The sequence below is a fragment of the Oncorhynchus mykiss genome, chromosome 2 (assembly GCF_057628025.1).
Source record: "Oncorhynchus mykiss isolate SJ-2025 chromosome 2, ASM5762802v1, whole genome shotgun sequence".
Lineage (NCBI taxonomy): Eukaryota > Metazoa > Chordata > Actinopteri > Salmoniformes > Salmonidae > Oncorhynchus > Oncorhynchus mykiss.
In genome coordinates, this window is record NC_143023.1 from 6622900 (window position 1) to 6636635 (window position 13736).

The 13736-nt window shown below is 42.8% G+C and overlaps 1 protein-coding gene across 7 annotated transcripts in view; it reads left to right on the forward strand.

The window, feature by feature from the left end:
- Nucleotides 1–12127, forward strand: part of LOC149984777 (cytoplasmic dynein 1 intermediate chain 1-like) — a 28818-nt gene extending 16691 nt beyond the window's left edge. For 4 of the 7 annotated variants that reach the window (XM_090186634.1, XM_090186608.1, XM_090186643.1 and 1 more), the window contains exons 5-17: nucleotides 254–313; nucleotides 918–1033; nucleotides 1597–1689; nucleotides 1833–1995; nucleotides 3350–3449; nucleotides 3698–3823; nucleotides 6559–6705; nucleotides 7726–7839; nucleotides 8155–8288; nucleotides 8614–8758; nucleotides 9767–9907; nucleotides 10808–10933; nucleotides 11364–12127. In XM_090186634.1, the coding sequence (XP_090042760.1) occupies nucleotides 254–313; nucleotides 918–1033; nucleotides 1597–1689; nucleotides 1833–1995; nucleotides 3350–3449; nucleotides 3698–3823; nucleotides 6559–6705; nucleotides 7726–7839; nucleotides 8155–8288; nucleotides 8614–8758; nucleotides 9767–9907; nucleotides 10808–10933; nucleotides 11364–11474 (1576 nt within the window). In that variant the 3' untranslated portion in view covers nucleotides 11475–12127. The remainder of the gene's footprint in view (nucleotides 1–253; nucleotides 314–917; nucleotides 1034–1596; nucleotides 1690–1832; nucleotides 1996–3349; nucleotides 3450–3697; nucleotides 3824–6558; nucleotides 6706–7725; nucleotides 7840–8154; nucleotides 8289–8613; nucleotides 8759–9766; nucleotides 9908–10807; nucleotides 10934–11363) is intronic. The other 3 variants (XM_090186652.1, XM_090186628.1, XM_090186657.1) reach the window with 1 other exon arrangement.
- Nucleotides 12128–13736: the final 1609 nt, after the last annotated feature.

Here is a 13736-nt window from a genome sequence, read left to right on the forward strand (position 1 = left end):
CTCTGTCCCAAATGCCACCCTATTCCCCATATAGTCAACTATTCTTGACCAGAGCCCTATGAGCCCTGGTCAACATTTGTGCACTACTACATAGAAAATAGGGTGGCATTTGGGATCCATCCTGTGTTTTGTTTAATGTTTGTTTTGTGTACACACTGTCATGCATGAATTCATTGGTTCTAAAAGTGATGTCCCTTGAGTTGATGTATGGACTAATTTGTGTTGTTTTGGCGCCCCCTGCTGCTGTGTTTAGGACCCTGCAGTGGGACACGGACCCCTCTGCTCTCCAGCTGCAGGCAGACTCTGAGCTGGGGTATGTCTTTCCTCTTGATTCTGCTCCCAAATGGTACCCTATTCCCTATATAGTGCACTACTTTTGACCCGAGCCCATAGGACTTACACAAAGGTTATATTTTTCTTGACTGATAGCAGATCTCTTATATTCTGCTCCCAAATGGCACCCTATTCCCTATATAGTGCACTACTTTTGACCAGAGCCCATAGGACTTACACAAAGGTTATATTTTTCTTGACTGATAGCAGATCTCTTGATTCTGCTCCCAAATGGCACCCTATTCCCTATATAGTGCACTACTTTTGATCCGAGCCCATAGGACTTACACAAAGGTTATATTTTTCTTGACTGATAGCAGATCTCTTGATTCTGCTCCCAAATGGCACCCTATTCCCTATATAGTGCACTACGTTTGACCAGAGCCCATAGGACTTACACAAAGGTTATATTTTTCTTGACTGATAGCAGATCTCTTGATTCTGCTCCCAAATGGCACCCTATTCCCTATATAGTGCACTACTTTTGACCCGAGCCCATAGTACTGACACAAAGGTTACATTTTTCTTGACTGATAGCAGAGTGTTCCCTGTATGTCTTCTAAACCATTTATTCCATTTTTCAGGCGCAGGATGCACAGACTTGGAGCGTCAAAAATAGTACAGATTGACTTCGTTCCCAAAGAGCTTGTGACCTACACTAAAGAGACCCAGACTCCTTCAGCAGCACATCAATCTGAAGGTAATGAATATTGAGTTGGATGTTGAATTGACTCTTGAATTTGAGTTGACTGTTGAAGTTGACTCTTGAGTTGACTCTTAAAGAACTCTTGAAGTTGACTCTTGAGTTGACTCTTGAAGTTGACTCTTGAGTTGACTCTTAAAGTCAACTCTTGAAGTTGACTCTTGAGTTGACTCTTGAAGTAGACTCTTGAAGTAGACTCTTGAAGTTGACTCTTGAAATGTATACTTTTAATGTAGAGCTCTAGGTTGGTTAGTATGAATGGGTATGGTTGATATTTTCAACATGCTCTCTCCCCACAGAGTGAAAGAATGTTGAAGCCTATGTTGTATGTATGTGTGTAACACAGGAGGTTGGTGGAACCTTAATTGGGGAGGACTGGGCTCGTTGTAATGACTGGAGTGGAATCAGTGGAATGGTATCAAATACATCTTACACATGGTTTCCATGGTTTCCAGGTGTTTGACACCATTCCATTCGCTCTGTTCCGGACGTTATTATGAGCCGTTCTCCCCTCTGCAGCCATCTGTAGTGTAGAACATAAAACACGTCTTTCTTCCCAGAAGAAGAAGAGGATGAGGAGAGCAGTGAGCCTAAAGCTTCCCCTCAGACTGACCAGCCGGAGGAGGAAGGAGAGGCAGAGGACAGCAAAGAGGGTAATAATGACTTTATGTTCGTTAACACACTGCTGTTAGGAAAAGCACTCGCAACCTCTGAAGGTGACTTGTTGGGCAGCTAAACATATACAACCAACATATATTCTCAACACTGGTATCACAATGTGTGTGATCCCTCTCAGCCCATCCCAGAGAGCTGACGGAGGAGGAGAGGGAACAGATTCTCCACTCAGAGGACTTCCTGGTGTTCTTTGAGCGGTCGGTCTCTGTGGTGGAGCGGGCGCTGGCCGAGGAGGGAGACATCTTCTTCGACTACAGCGGCCGGGACCTGGAGGACAAAGAAGGGTGAGAACATTGAGCATGGGCGTGTCCCAAATGGCACCCCGATCCCTATGAAGTGCACCAAGTTTGACCAAGGTCCATAGGGCTCATCAGCTCATCACAGCTTTGTACTGAATTTCCATTAATAAAACAATTAAAAACTGAAAAGTCCCAGTTATTGCAGGATATCCTAGGAATAGGGCCATTTAGGATGCACACCATGTTCCCTGTGGATGGATGTTATGGGAGGAATAAGTACACATTACACTGGAGTAGCACTGGAGTAGCACTGGAGTAGCACTGGATTAGAACTGGAGTAGCTCTGGAGTGGCACTGTAATAGAACTGGAGTAGCACTGGAGTAGCACTGTAATAGAACTGGAGTAGCACTGGAGTAGCACTGGAGTAGCACTGGAGTGGCACTGTAATAGAACTGGAGTAGCACTGGAGTAGCACTGTAATAGAACTGTAATAGAACTGAAGTAGAACTGGAGTAGAACTGGAGTAGCACTGGAGTAGCACTGGAGTGGCACTGTAATAGAACTGGAGTGGCACTGGAGTAGCACTGGAGTGGCATTGGAGTGGCACTGTAATATAACTGGAGTGGCACTGGAGTAGCACTGGAGTAGAACTGGAGTATAACTGGAGTGGCACTGGAGTAGCACTGTAATAGAACTGGAGTATAACTGAAGTAGAACTGGAGTAGCACTGGAGTGGTACTGGAGTAGCACTGTAATAGAACTGTAATAGAACTGTATTAGAACTGGAGTAGCACAGGAGTAGCCCTGTAATAAAACTGGATTAGAACTGGAGTAGCACTTGAGTAGCACTGTAATAGAACTGGATTAAAACTGGAGTAGAACTGGAGTAGAACTGGATTAGGAACTGGAGTATAACTGGAGTAGCACTGTAATAGAACTGGATTAGAACTGGAGTAGCACTGGAGTGGCACTGGAGTAGCACTGTAATAGAACTGTAATAGAACGGGAGTAGCACAGGAGTAGTACTGTAATAGAACTGGATTAGGAACTGGAGTAGCACTGGAGTGGCACTGGAGTAGCACTGTAATAGAACTGGATTAGAACTGGAGTAGCACTGGTGTAGCACTGGAGTAGCACTATAATAGAACTGTAATAGAACTGGAGTATAACTGGAGTAGCACTGGAGTGACACTGGATTAGAACTGGAGTAGCACTGGAGTAGCACTGGAGTGACACTGGATTAGAACTGGAGTAGCACTGGAGTAGCACTGTAATATAACTGGAGTATAACTGGAGTGCCACTGGAGTAGAACCGGAGTAGAACCGGAGTAGCACTGGAGTAGATTCACAGTAGAACTGGAGCAAACATCTTTCCCATTTCCCTTTCTGTCTTATCAGGGACATGCAAGGTGGATCCAATCTGTCTTTCAACCGTGTGTTCCATGACGATCACTGGTCCAAACACCGAGTAGTCACCTGCTTAGACTGGTCTCCACAGGTACAATAGAACGTTCTCCCAGTTTAGAACATATCTGATGCATCTATTTCCTTAATTTCCTTTATTTGTCTATTTCAAGACCACAGAACTAGAACGAATGCCACTTTGAGTGCACCCCTGAGTTTACAGTCATGGTCAGAGGTTCCAAGCCCGTTCTGTTCATTCCATTTCTATGATCAAGACAGAAGAAGAAGACTTGGTTGAAGTAACAATCCAGTCCTGTTCTATACTATATTGTGTCTTTGCAGTACCCTGAACTGATGGTGGCCTCTTACAACAGCAACGAGGATGCTCCACACGAGCCTGATGGGATAGCGCTGGTGTGGAACATGAAGTTCAAGAAGACCACTCCAGAGTATACATTTCACTGCCAGGTCAGCAGCTGTTTGTTGATCTGATGTGACGTATGACTGATGCTTGAGAGAGGATGGATGACATTTCATTATACAACGTTGAAGTCATTTTACTTGCTAACATTCAGAACCACAAGTTAAAAACATAATGGAAGGGAATATATTGTTAAATATCACACGATATAATGGCAGGCAGCCTAGTGGTTAGAGAGTTGTAGTAGCAGTCTGACTGTGTCTTTAAGTCCCAGTATTAACAGCAGTCTGACTGTGTCTTTAAGTCCCAGTATTAACAGCAGTCTGACTGTGTCTTTAAGTCCCAGTATTAACAGCAGTCTGACTGTGTCTTTAAGTCCCAGTATTAGTAGCAGTCTGACTGTGTCTTTAAGTCCCAGTATTAACAGCAGTCTGACTGTGTCTTTAAGTCCCAGTATTAGTATCAGTCTGACTGTGTCTTTAAGTCCCAGTATTAGTAGCAGTCTGACTGTGTCTTTAAGTCCCAGTATTAGTAGCAGTCTGACTGTGTCTTTAAGTCCCAGTATTAGTAGCAGTCTGACTGTGTCTTTAAGTCCCAGTATTAACAGCAGTCTGACTGTGTCTTTAAGTCCCAGTATTAGTAGCAGTCTGACTGTGTCTTTAAGTCCCAGTATTAGTAGCAGTCTGACTGTGTCTTTAAGTCCCAGTATTAACAGCAGTCTGACTGTGTCTTTAAGTCCCAGTATTAGTATCAGTCTGACTGTGTCTTTAAGTCCCAGTATTAGTAGCAGTCTGACTGTGTCTTTAAGTCCCAGTATTAGTAGCAGTCTGACTGTGTCTTTAAGTCCCAGTATTAACAGCAGTCTGACTGTGTCTTTAAGTCCCAGTATTAACAGCAGTCTGACTGTGTCTTTAAGTCCCAGTATTAACAGCAGTCTGACTGTGTCTTTAAGTCCCAGTATTAGTAGCAGTCTGACTGTGTCTTTAAGTCCCAGTATTAACAGCAGTCTGACTGTGTCTTTAAGTCCCAGTATTAGTAGCAGTCTGACTGTGTCTTTAAGTCCCAGTATTAACAGCAGTCTGACTGTCTTTAAGTCCCAGTATTAGTAGCAGTCTGACTGTGTCTTTAAGTCCCAGTATTAACAGCAGTCTGACTGTGTCTTTAAGTCCCAGTATTAACAGCAGTCTGACTGTGTCTTTAAGTCCCAGTATTAACAGCAGTCTGACTGTGTCTTTAAGTCCCAGTATTAGTAGCAGTCTGACTGTGTCTTTAAGTCCCAGTATTAGTAGCAGTCTGACTGTGTCTTTAAGTCCCAGTATTAACAGCAGTCTGACTGTGTCTTTAAGTCCCAGTATTAACAGCAGTCTGACTGTGTCTTTAAGTCCCAGTATTAACAGCAGTCTGACTGTGTCTTTAAGTCCCAGTATTAGTAGCAGTCTGACTGTGTCTTTAAGTCCCAGTATTAGTAGCAGTCTGACTGTGTCTTTAAGTCCCAGTATTAACAGCAGTCTGACTGTGTCTTTAAGTCCCAGTATTAACAGCAGTCTGACTGTGTCTTTAAGTCCCAGTATTAGTAGCAGTCTGACTGTGTCTTTAAGTCCCAGTATTAACAGCAGTCTGACTGTCTTTAAGTCCCAGTATTAGTAGCAGTCTGACTGTGTCTTTAAGTCCCAGTATTAACAGCAGTCTGACTGTGTCTTTAAGTCCCAGTATTAGTAACAGTCTGACTGTGTCTTTAAGTCCCAGTATTAGTAGCAGTCTGACTGTGTCTTTAAGTCCCAGTATTAACAGCAGTCTGACTGTGTCTTTAAGTCCCAGTATTAACAGCAGTCTGACTGTGTCTTTAAGTCCCAGTATTAACAGCAGTCTGACTGTGTCTTTAAGTCCCAGTATTAACAGCAGTCTGACTGTGTCTTTAAGTCCCAGTATTAGTAGCAGTCTGACTGTGTCTTTAAGTCCCAGTATTAGTAGCAGTCTGACTGTGTCTTTAAGTCCCAGTATTAACAGCAGTCTGACTGTGTCTTTAAGTCCCAGTAACCTAGTGGTTAGAGTGTTGGACCAGTAACCGAAAGGTTGCTAGATTGAATCCCTGAGCTGACAAGGTAAAAATCTATCGTTCTGCCCCCACTGTTCCTAGGGCCTCATTGTAAATAAGAATTTGTTTTTAACTGACTTGCCTAGTTAAATAAAGGTAATATAAAAACGAACATAGTTGAACTTGATTCAAATCATTATTATATTGTTCTAGGTAGTTTTGCTGTATATTGGCCATCTCATTTTACTCTCTCTCTATCTCTCTCTCTATTTCTGTCTCTGCCTCCTCTGGTTATCTGCCTCTCCCTCTTTCTCTCTCTCTGTCTTTCTCTCTGTTTCTTTCTCTCTCTGTCTTTCTCTCCCTCTTTCTCACTTTCTCTCTCTCTGTCTTTCTCTCTGTCTCTTTCTCACTTTCTCTCTCTCTGTCTTTCTCTCTGTCTCTTTCTCTCTCTGTCTTTCTCTCCCTCTTTCTCACTTTCTCTCTCTTTCTCTCTGTCTCTTTCTCACTTTCTCTCTCTGTTTCTTTCTTACTTTCTCTCTCTCTCTGTCTTTCTCTCTCTCTTTCTCACTTCTCTCTCTGTCTTTCTCTCCCTCTTTTTCTCGCTCTCTCGCTCTCTGTCTTTCTCTCTGTCTCTCTCACGCTCTCTCCCCGTCTCTCTCTCTCTTTCTCTCTCTGTCTCTCTATCCCTCTCTCCCTCTCTCTCTCTCTCTCTCTCTCTCTCTCTCTCTCTCTCTCTCTTTGTCTCAGTCGTCAGTGATGTCTGTGGGATTTGCTCAGTTCCATCCTAACCTGGTGGTGGGGGGAACGTACTCAGGGCAGATTGTGTTGTGGGATAACCGTAGTCACAGGAGGACCCCCGTCCAGAGGACCCCTCTGTCTGCTGCGGCACATACTGTAAGTTAACATACACCTCCCTCTACACACTGTAAGTTAACAGACACCTCCCTCTACATACTGTAAACTAACAGACACCTCCCTCCACACACTGTAAGTTAACAGACACCTCCCTCTACACACTGTAAGTTAACAGACACCTCCCTCTACACACTGTAAGTTAACAGACACCTCCCTCCACACACTGTAAGTTAACAGACACCTCCCTCCACACACTGTAAGCTAACAGACACCTCCCTCCACACACTGTAAACTAACAGACACCTCCCTCCACACACTGTAAGTTAACAGACACCTCCCTCCACACACTGTAAACTAACAGACACCTCCCTCCACACACTGTAAGCTAACAGACACCTCCCTCCACACACTGTAAACTAACCGACACCTCCCTCCACACACTGTAAACTAACAGACACCTCCCTCCACACACTGTAAACTAACAGACACCTCCCTCCACACACTGTAAGCTAACAGACACCTCCCTCCACACACTGTAAGTTAACAGACACCTCCCTCTACACACTGTAAGCTAACAGACACCTCCCTCTACACACTGTAAGTTAACAGACACCTCCCTCCACACACTGTAAGTTAACAGACACCTCCCTCCACACACTGTAAGTTAACAGACACCTCCCTCCACACACTGTAAACTAACAGACACCTCACTCTGCCTCTCATATACTCTACTGTAGCGTGTTTATATCAGTGTGACCTCTGGGACCGTATCAAACTTTTTAGAGTAGGAGTGCTGATCTAGGATCAGGTATCCCGTGTCCATGGAATCTCATTCGTTGTCATCTGAGAACTCCTAGTCTAAGTTGCTTCGTATATACAGACCCTGATCTCTGATTCAAGCTAGTTTGTTTAACAAATTCAAAACGATTTCAAACAGATTTGTGTTAACCTCGTCCCCAGGCCAATTGCGTATAAGAAGCGTTGGGAAGAAATGTCTGGGGAACAACGTTAGATTCGTGGTAACATATCTAAGAACCGACCTACTGTTCTTTCCTCTAGCACCCAGTGTACTGTGTGAACGTGGTGGGTACCCAGAACGCCAACAACCTGATAACAGTGTCTACTGATGGGAAGATGTGCTCCTGGAGTCTAGACATGCTCTCTCAGCCTCAGGTGAGCAGAGGGGCATAAGTCTGCTTCCTAAATGGCCCCCTATTCCCTGTATAGTGCACTACTTTTGACCAGGGTCCATTGGGTAATAGTGCACTACTTTTGACCAGGGTCCATTGGGTAGTAGTGCACTATAAAGGGAATAGGGTGCCATTTGAGACGTATGTATCGCAATAAACTCCTATTAATTCTCCTCAGAGAATTTATCTAAATAAATGATTTCATTATATATAATTTTTTTATCCATAAAGAAAACGACTAGTATTTGTCTTTGTTCCATGTTTATTGAGGTAAACTATATGAGCTTGCATTTAACAGGAGAGTATGGAGCTGGTCTACAATAAGTCCAAGCCCGTAGCAGTAACAGGAATGGCCTTCCCTGCCGGAGATGTTAACAACTACGTGGTGGGAAGCGAGGAAGGGATGGTGTACTCTGCGTCCCGCCACGGCAGGTTAGTGAGCTGAGGCTCAACAGGGACACTTATTTATAACATCAATGTGTCTTCACGTTTCCATAGAAACAGCACATGACACTGGGGGATGTGTGTAATGTCAGTCTCTCACATTATCTCTATTTTACAATGTTTTTTTATTGTTACAAATGAATGCAACCTCATGAAGTTGATGTTATTTATGTTTCCAATGAAAACAGCGCAAGATGTTTGCGATATGTGTGTGTCCTTCGACCAACCAACCTACGGTATCTGGAATGATAGCTTTATCTTAAGGCTCATTGAATGTACTTATGTGAATGCCTTGTTATGTTGTTGTGTGCAGTAAAGCAGGTATAGCTGAGATGTTTGAGGGGCACCAGGGCCCAGTGACTGGGATCAGCTGCCATAACGCTGTGGGCACTGTGGACTTCTCACACCTCTTCATCACATCCTCCTTTGACTGGACTGTAAAACTGTGGTCCATCAAGGTAAGACAAGTCACATTACTCTACACAGGGTGTTACCCCTGTTCCCTGATCTACATTTTAAACTAACAATTACAAGACAGCTATAACTGCCACCTAAGGCCCCAAAGAACCCTCAGCAGTAGCAGCATTCTTGCGCTGTCTCTGTAGAATTAGAATGGAATAGAATTCTGGTAGAATAGAATATGAATTTGTTGTTCTTTCTGTGTCTGTCTGTAGAATTAGAATGGAATAGAATTTGAATTTGTTGTTCTTTCTGTGTCTGTCTCTGTAGAATTAGAATGGAATAGAATTCTGGTAGAATAGAATATGAATTTGTTGTTCTTTCTGTGTCTGTCTCTGTAGAATTAGAATGGAATAGAATTCTGGTAGAATAGAATATGAATTTGTTGTTCTTTCTGTGTCTGTCTCTGTAGAATTAGAATGGAATAGAATTCTGGTAGAATAGAATATGAATTTGTTGTTCTTTCTGTGTCTGTCTCTGTAGAATTAGAATGGAATAGAATTCTGGTAGAATAGAATATGAATTTGTTGTTCTTTCTGTGTCTGTCTCTGTAGAATTAGAATGGAATAGAATTCTGGTAGAATAGAATATGAATTTGTTGTTCTTTCTGTGTCTGTCTCTGTAGAATTAGAATGGAATAGAATTCTCGTAGAATAGAATTTGAATTTGTTGTTCTTTCTGTGTCTGTCTCTGTAGAATTAGAATGGAATAGAATTCTGGTAGAATAGAATTTGAATTTGTTGTTCTTTCTGTGTCTGTCTCTGTAGAATTAGAATGGAATAGAATTCTGGTAGAATAGAATATGAATTTGTTGTTCTTTCTGTGTCTGTCTCTGTAGAATTAGAATGGAATAGAATTTGAATTTGTTGTTCTTTCTGTGTCTGTCTCTGTAGAATTAGAATGGAATAGAATATGAATGTGTTGTTCTTTCTGTGTCTGTCTCTGTAGAATTAGAATGGAATAGAATATGAATTTGTTGTTCTTTCTGTGTCTGTCTCTCTCTCCAGCACAACAAGCCATTGTACTCCTTTGAGGATAATGCAGACTATGTCTATGATGTCAGTTGGTCCCCTGTGCATCCGGCTCTCTTTGCCTCCGTGGATGGGATGGGTCGTTTGGACCTGTGGAACCTCAACAATGACACTGAGGTGAGTCACACAATCTCATTGGTTACTTTACTTACATATGGCCCATCGTTCCTTTGGGAGCATAGGTCATCGACAACTCCTGTCCATCACACTTTGTTCTGGGCAGTCTCCTCCAGCTCGTTCCTCTCCATCACACTCTGTTCTGGGCGGTCTCCTCCAGCTCGTTCCTCTCCATCACACTCTGTTCTGGGCAGTCTCCTCCAGCTCGTTCTTCTCCATCACACTCTGTTCTGGGCAGTCTCCTCCAGCTCGTTCTTCTCCATCACACTCTGTTCTGGGCAGTCTCCTCCAGCTCGTTCCTCTCCATCACACTCTGTTCCTGTCAGTCTCCTCCAGCTCGTTCTTCTCCATCACACTCTGTTCCTGTCAGTCTCCTCCAGCTCGTTCCTCTCCATCACACTCTGTTCTGGGCGGTCTCCTCCAGCTCGTTCCTCTCCATCACACTCTGTTCTGGGCAGTCTCCTCCAGCTCGTTCTTCTCCATCACACTCTGTTCCTGTCAGTCTCCTCCAGCTCGTTCTTCTCCATCACACTCTGTTCTGGGCAGTCTCCTCCAGCTCGTTCTTCTCCATCACACTCTGTTCTGGGCAGTCTCCTCCAGCTCGTTCTTCTCCATCACACTCTGTTCTGGGCAGTCTCCTCCAGCTCGTTCCTCTCCATCACACTCTGTTCCTGTCAGTCTCCTCCAGCTCGTTCTTCTCCATCACACTCTGTTCCTGTCAGTCTCCTCCAGCTCGTTCTTCTCCATGACGGTTTTTATTAGTTCATTGTTTACCACTGTACAGCTTTCTTTTATCCTGGACTGGATGTGTTTGATGCAGAAGGATTTGATCATATTTCTACATAGCTATCTGTTGTTGGTGTGTGGTTGTAAGATAATATGACACTTTTCTTTCTAAAGGTGCCCGCGGCGAGTGTGACGATCGAGGGGGCGTGTGCTCTGAACCGTGTGAGATGGGCGTCGGGAGGCAGAGAGGTTGCCGTGGGTGACTCGGAGGGCCGTGTCTGGATCTACGATGTGGGAGAGGTGAAATAATTAAATCCATCATTTAAAGGGTTCGAACGATGAGAGAATGGGTGCTGTAGCTGAAACAAGATGGAACTCGTGGCCTTGTTGTTGTGCCTTGGATTCTTATTCACTTCTTTGCTGAAATGTGATACATTAGTTAGCCTACTGTTGTTTCTATCCAATTGTTTTTCAGGTTTTTTTTCTTCATATATCTGCTCATCCATATATTTTATACTTATATATTCTTGTCCCATTCCTTTACTAGATTGTGTGTATTAGGTTACGTTGTGGAATTTGTTAGATATTACCTGTTAGATATTGCTGCACTGTCGGATCTAGAAGCATAAGCATTTCCCTACACTCACAATAACATCTGCTAACCATGTGTATGTGACCGATAATATTGGATTTGATTTGAAATGTGACTGACCGTGTTTGTCTCCTGTAGCTGGCAGTGCCACACCCTGAGGACTGGAGCCACTTCGCCCGCACCCTAGTTGAGATCCGTGCCAACCGCGGGGATGGAGAGGAGGAGGGGGCCGTGGAGCTGCCAGCCTGAAACCTTCTCACCCTCTCATCAATGGATGCATCGTTTCAGGACTGACAGCCTGATAACAGACATTTACAGACAACAAACCATCATTTACTGACGTAACACAACAGCAGCACACATGCTTCAGTGAGGTTCAAGTCATTGGGATTAGACTGACTCCAAGCTTATGCTCCATAGATCAAAGTATGAAATGCCGATTTGCCCGGGGCAACAACTATTCTTACCAGGGTTATTTATTTGTTATTGGTTAATTAAACAGTTGATATGTATATACTTGATATCAGAATCATATGGCTTGCAATGATAATGTGCTTATGGGTCTAATGTGGGTCTAAATGTTGGAGTGAGCTAGATATGATCCTTATATTCTACTCATGAGGTTTGATTATCAGATTCCTGTGACTGTTCGTGTTCTTCTTTCTTCAAGGTTATAAAAGCTGCATGAATAACAAGTTGGATCATTGTTTTCTCAAGATATCCAAGTGAACCTTTAATAATGTTTTTAAGTAGCTTTTGGGCTTTTCAGTGCATTAGCATGATAATTATTACATTTTGGTTGCTGTTAAACAATTTTGTTTTGTTCTAAGAAATAAGTCTAAAAATGTATGGCTTTTTGCTGTAAGGACAACAATTGTCAATAAAATAAGGATAAATACTGAGGGGGATGTATGCCACAAATCTCACAGACCAGGCTATATGGGCTACTGTAGTACTGTCGTAGAAGTTTTAGGGTTATGGTTGAAGATAATACATTTACAGTGTGTATTGCATTTTACATTTTACTACCATTATTTAAATATTCCACCTATGCCATTTCTGTGTTTGATATTGAATCGAAACATTTGTACAGTAATTTGATATAAACCATCCTCAGTCAGCTACTGTAAAATATTGATTGAGGTCCGTTGTAGTATCATCGTGTGAATGTACTGTGCGTCCTACTTTGAGAATTGACCTATTGCGATGTTATTTATGAAAGGGGTAATCTTGGTAAAGAGGTGGCTTTATTCTTTCTTTGTCCACTGTCGTTGACTTCTTATTATAGCTCAGTGGTCATTTTCGAACGTACGCGAATCCACGTAGCAGGCGGAGTTCTGTTTCCATGACAATTACGTCAATATTAGTGTCGGGTAACTAAAGGTCATGCTAAAGACAAGCGCCACACAGAAGGAAACAGAATGGCGGAGGTAAACTTAACTGTTGTGCTTTAAAACGGCGAGATATTCACGTATGGTGTGGCTTCAGTGTCGTTTCGTTTTCATGGTACTTGGTTTATTCTATGCGTGGTCACGGGGAGGACAGTCTGAGCGGAGCATAGCCTCGCTAGTAAGCCTGAAGGAGTTTGACTTTACTCGGAAGGATAGCATGTTTGACTTTACTCGAAAGGATAGCACAGCTGGCTAGTTGGATATGCTAATCTGCTAGATTACTTTTTGACTGATTTTTTTAGCTTGCAAGTCAGTTAGCTAAATGACGGGCGACTAAAGCCAAATAGAGAACCGTAGTTCGCTACCTAGTAATCCATGTTTACGTTTAATATTGTGAAGCTACTTGTCGGCCTTTCTCCAGTTTACTTCTGCCCGTGTTAGCTTGCTAGCTTTGTGCTTGATTGCACTCTGCAGAGGTTAGCAGCACTAGCGGTAGCAAGCAGTACAAGTTCGTTTCGTTCTTTTAAAAACCACATATATTAAAGTCAAGCAAGCTAGCTTCTCTATTTTCTCGGAAGCTTGTTCTAATGCCGATTGAATTTATCAAATGCTATAACTATCTTTTTTGTTACCTAATGTTCCTAACTAGCTTGTTTTTATACTTATGATGTAGCAGGGTCCTGAAAAAAATGTAATAATGCAGATAAAGATTTGAAATGGAATGTTTTTCACACAACCCAGGTTCTGAGTTAGTTACACCATTATTCTGTCAGATCGTTGAAATCCAACGTCTATCCAACGCCATCTCTGCTGTTTCTAAAATGACACCGTATGAGGGAGACATAGTCAATGGAATAACAACAACACTGAATGTTGTAATATATGGATAGATAAACTTGTCAGTATTGTCTTATTTGACTTGTTCATGTTTTCTCACAGCCCTGTAGGGGGCGACCAAGGTCAAATTTCAATTTCCTTAGCTGCTATTGTCAGTGACAGACTGCATACAGTAGTATCATCTTTACAGATATGTTCAGTGTGTTGTCAAGATTGGTTGCCTGGTACTGTAAACATCCCCGACTGGAAGCTGTGATGTACATGTTCTAGCTTTCAGTAGGGT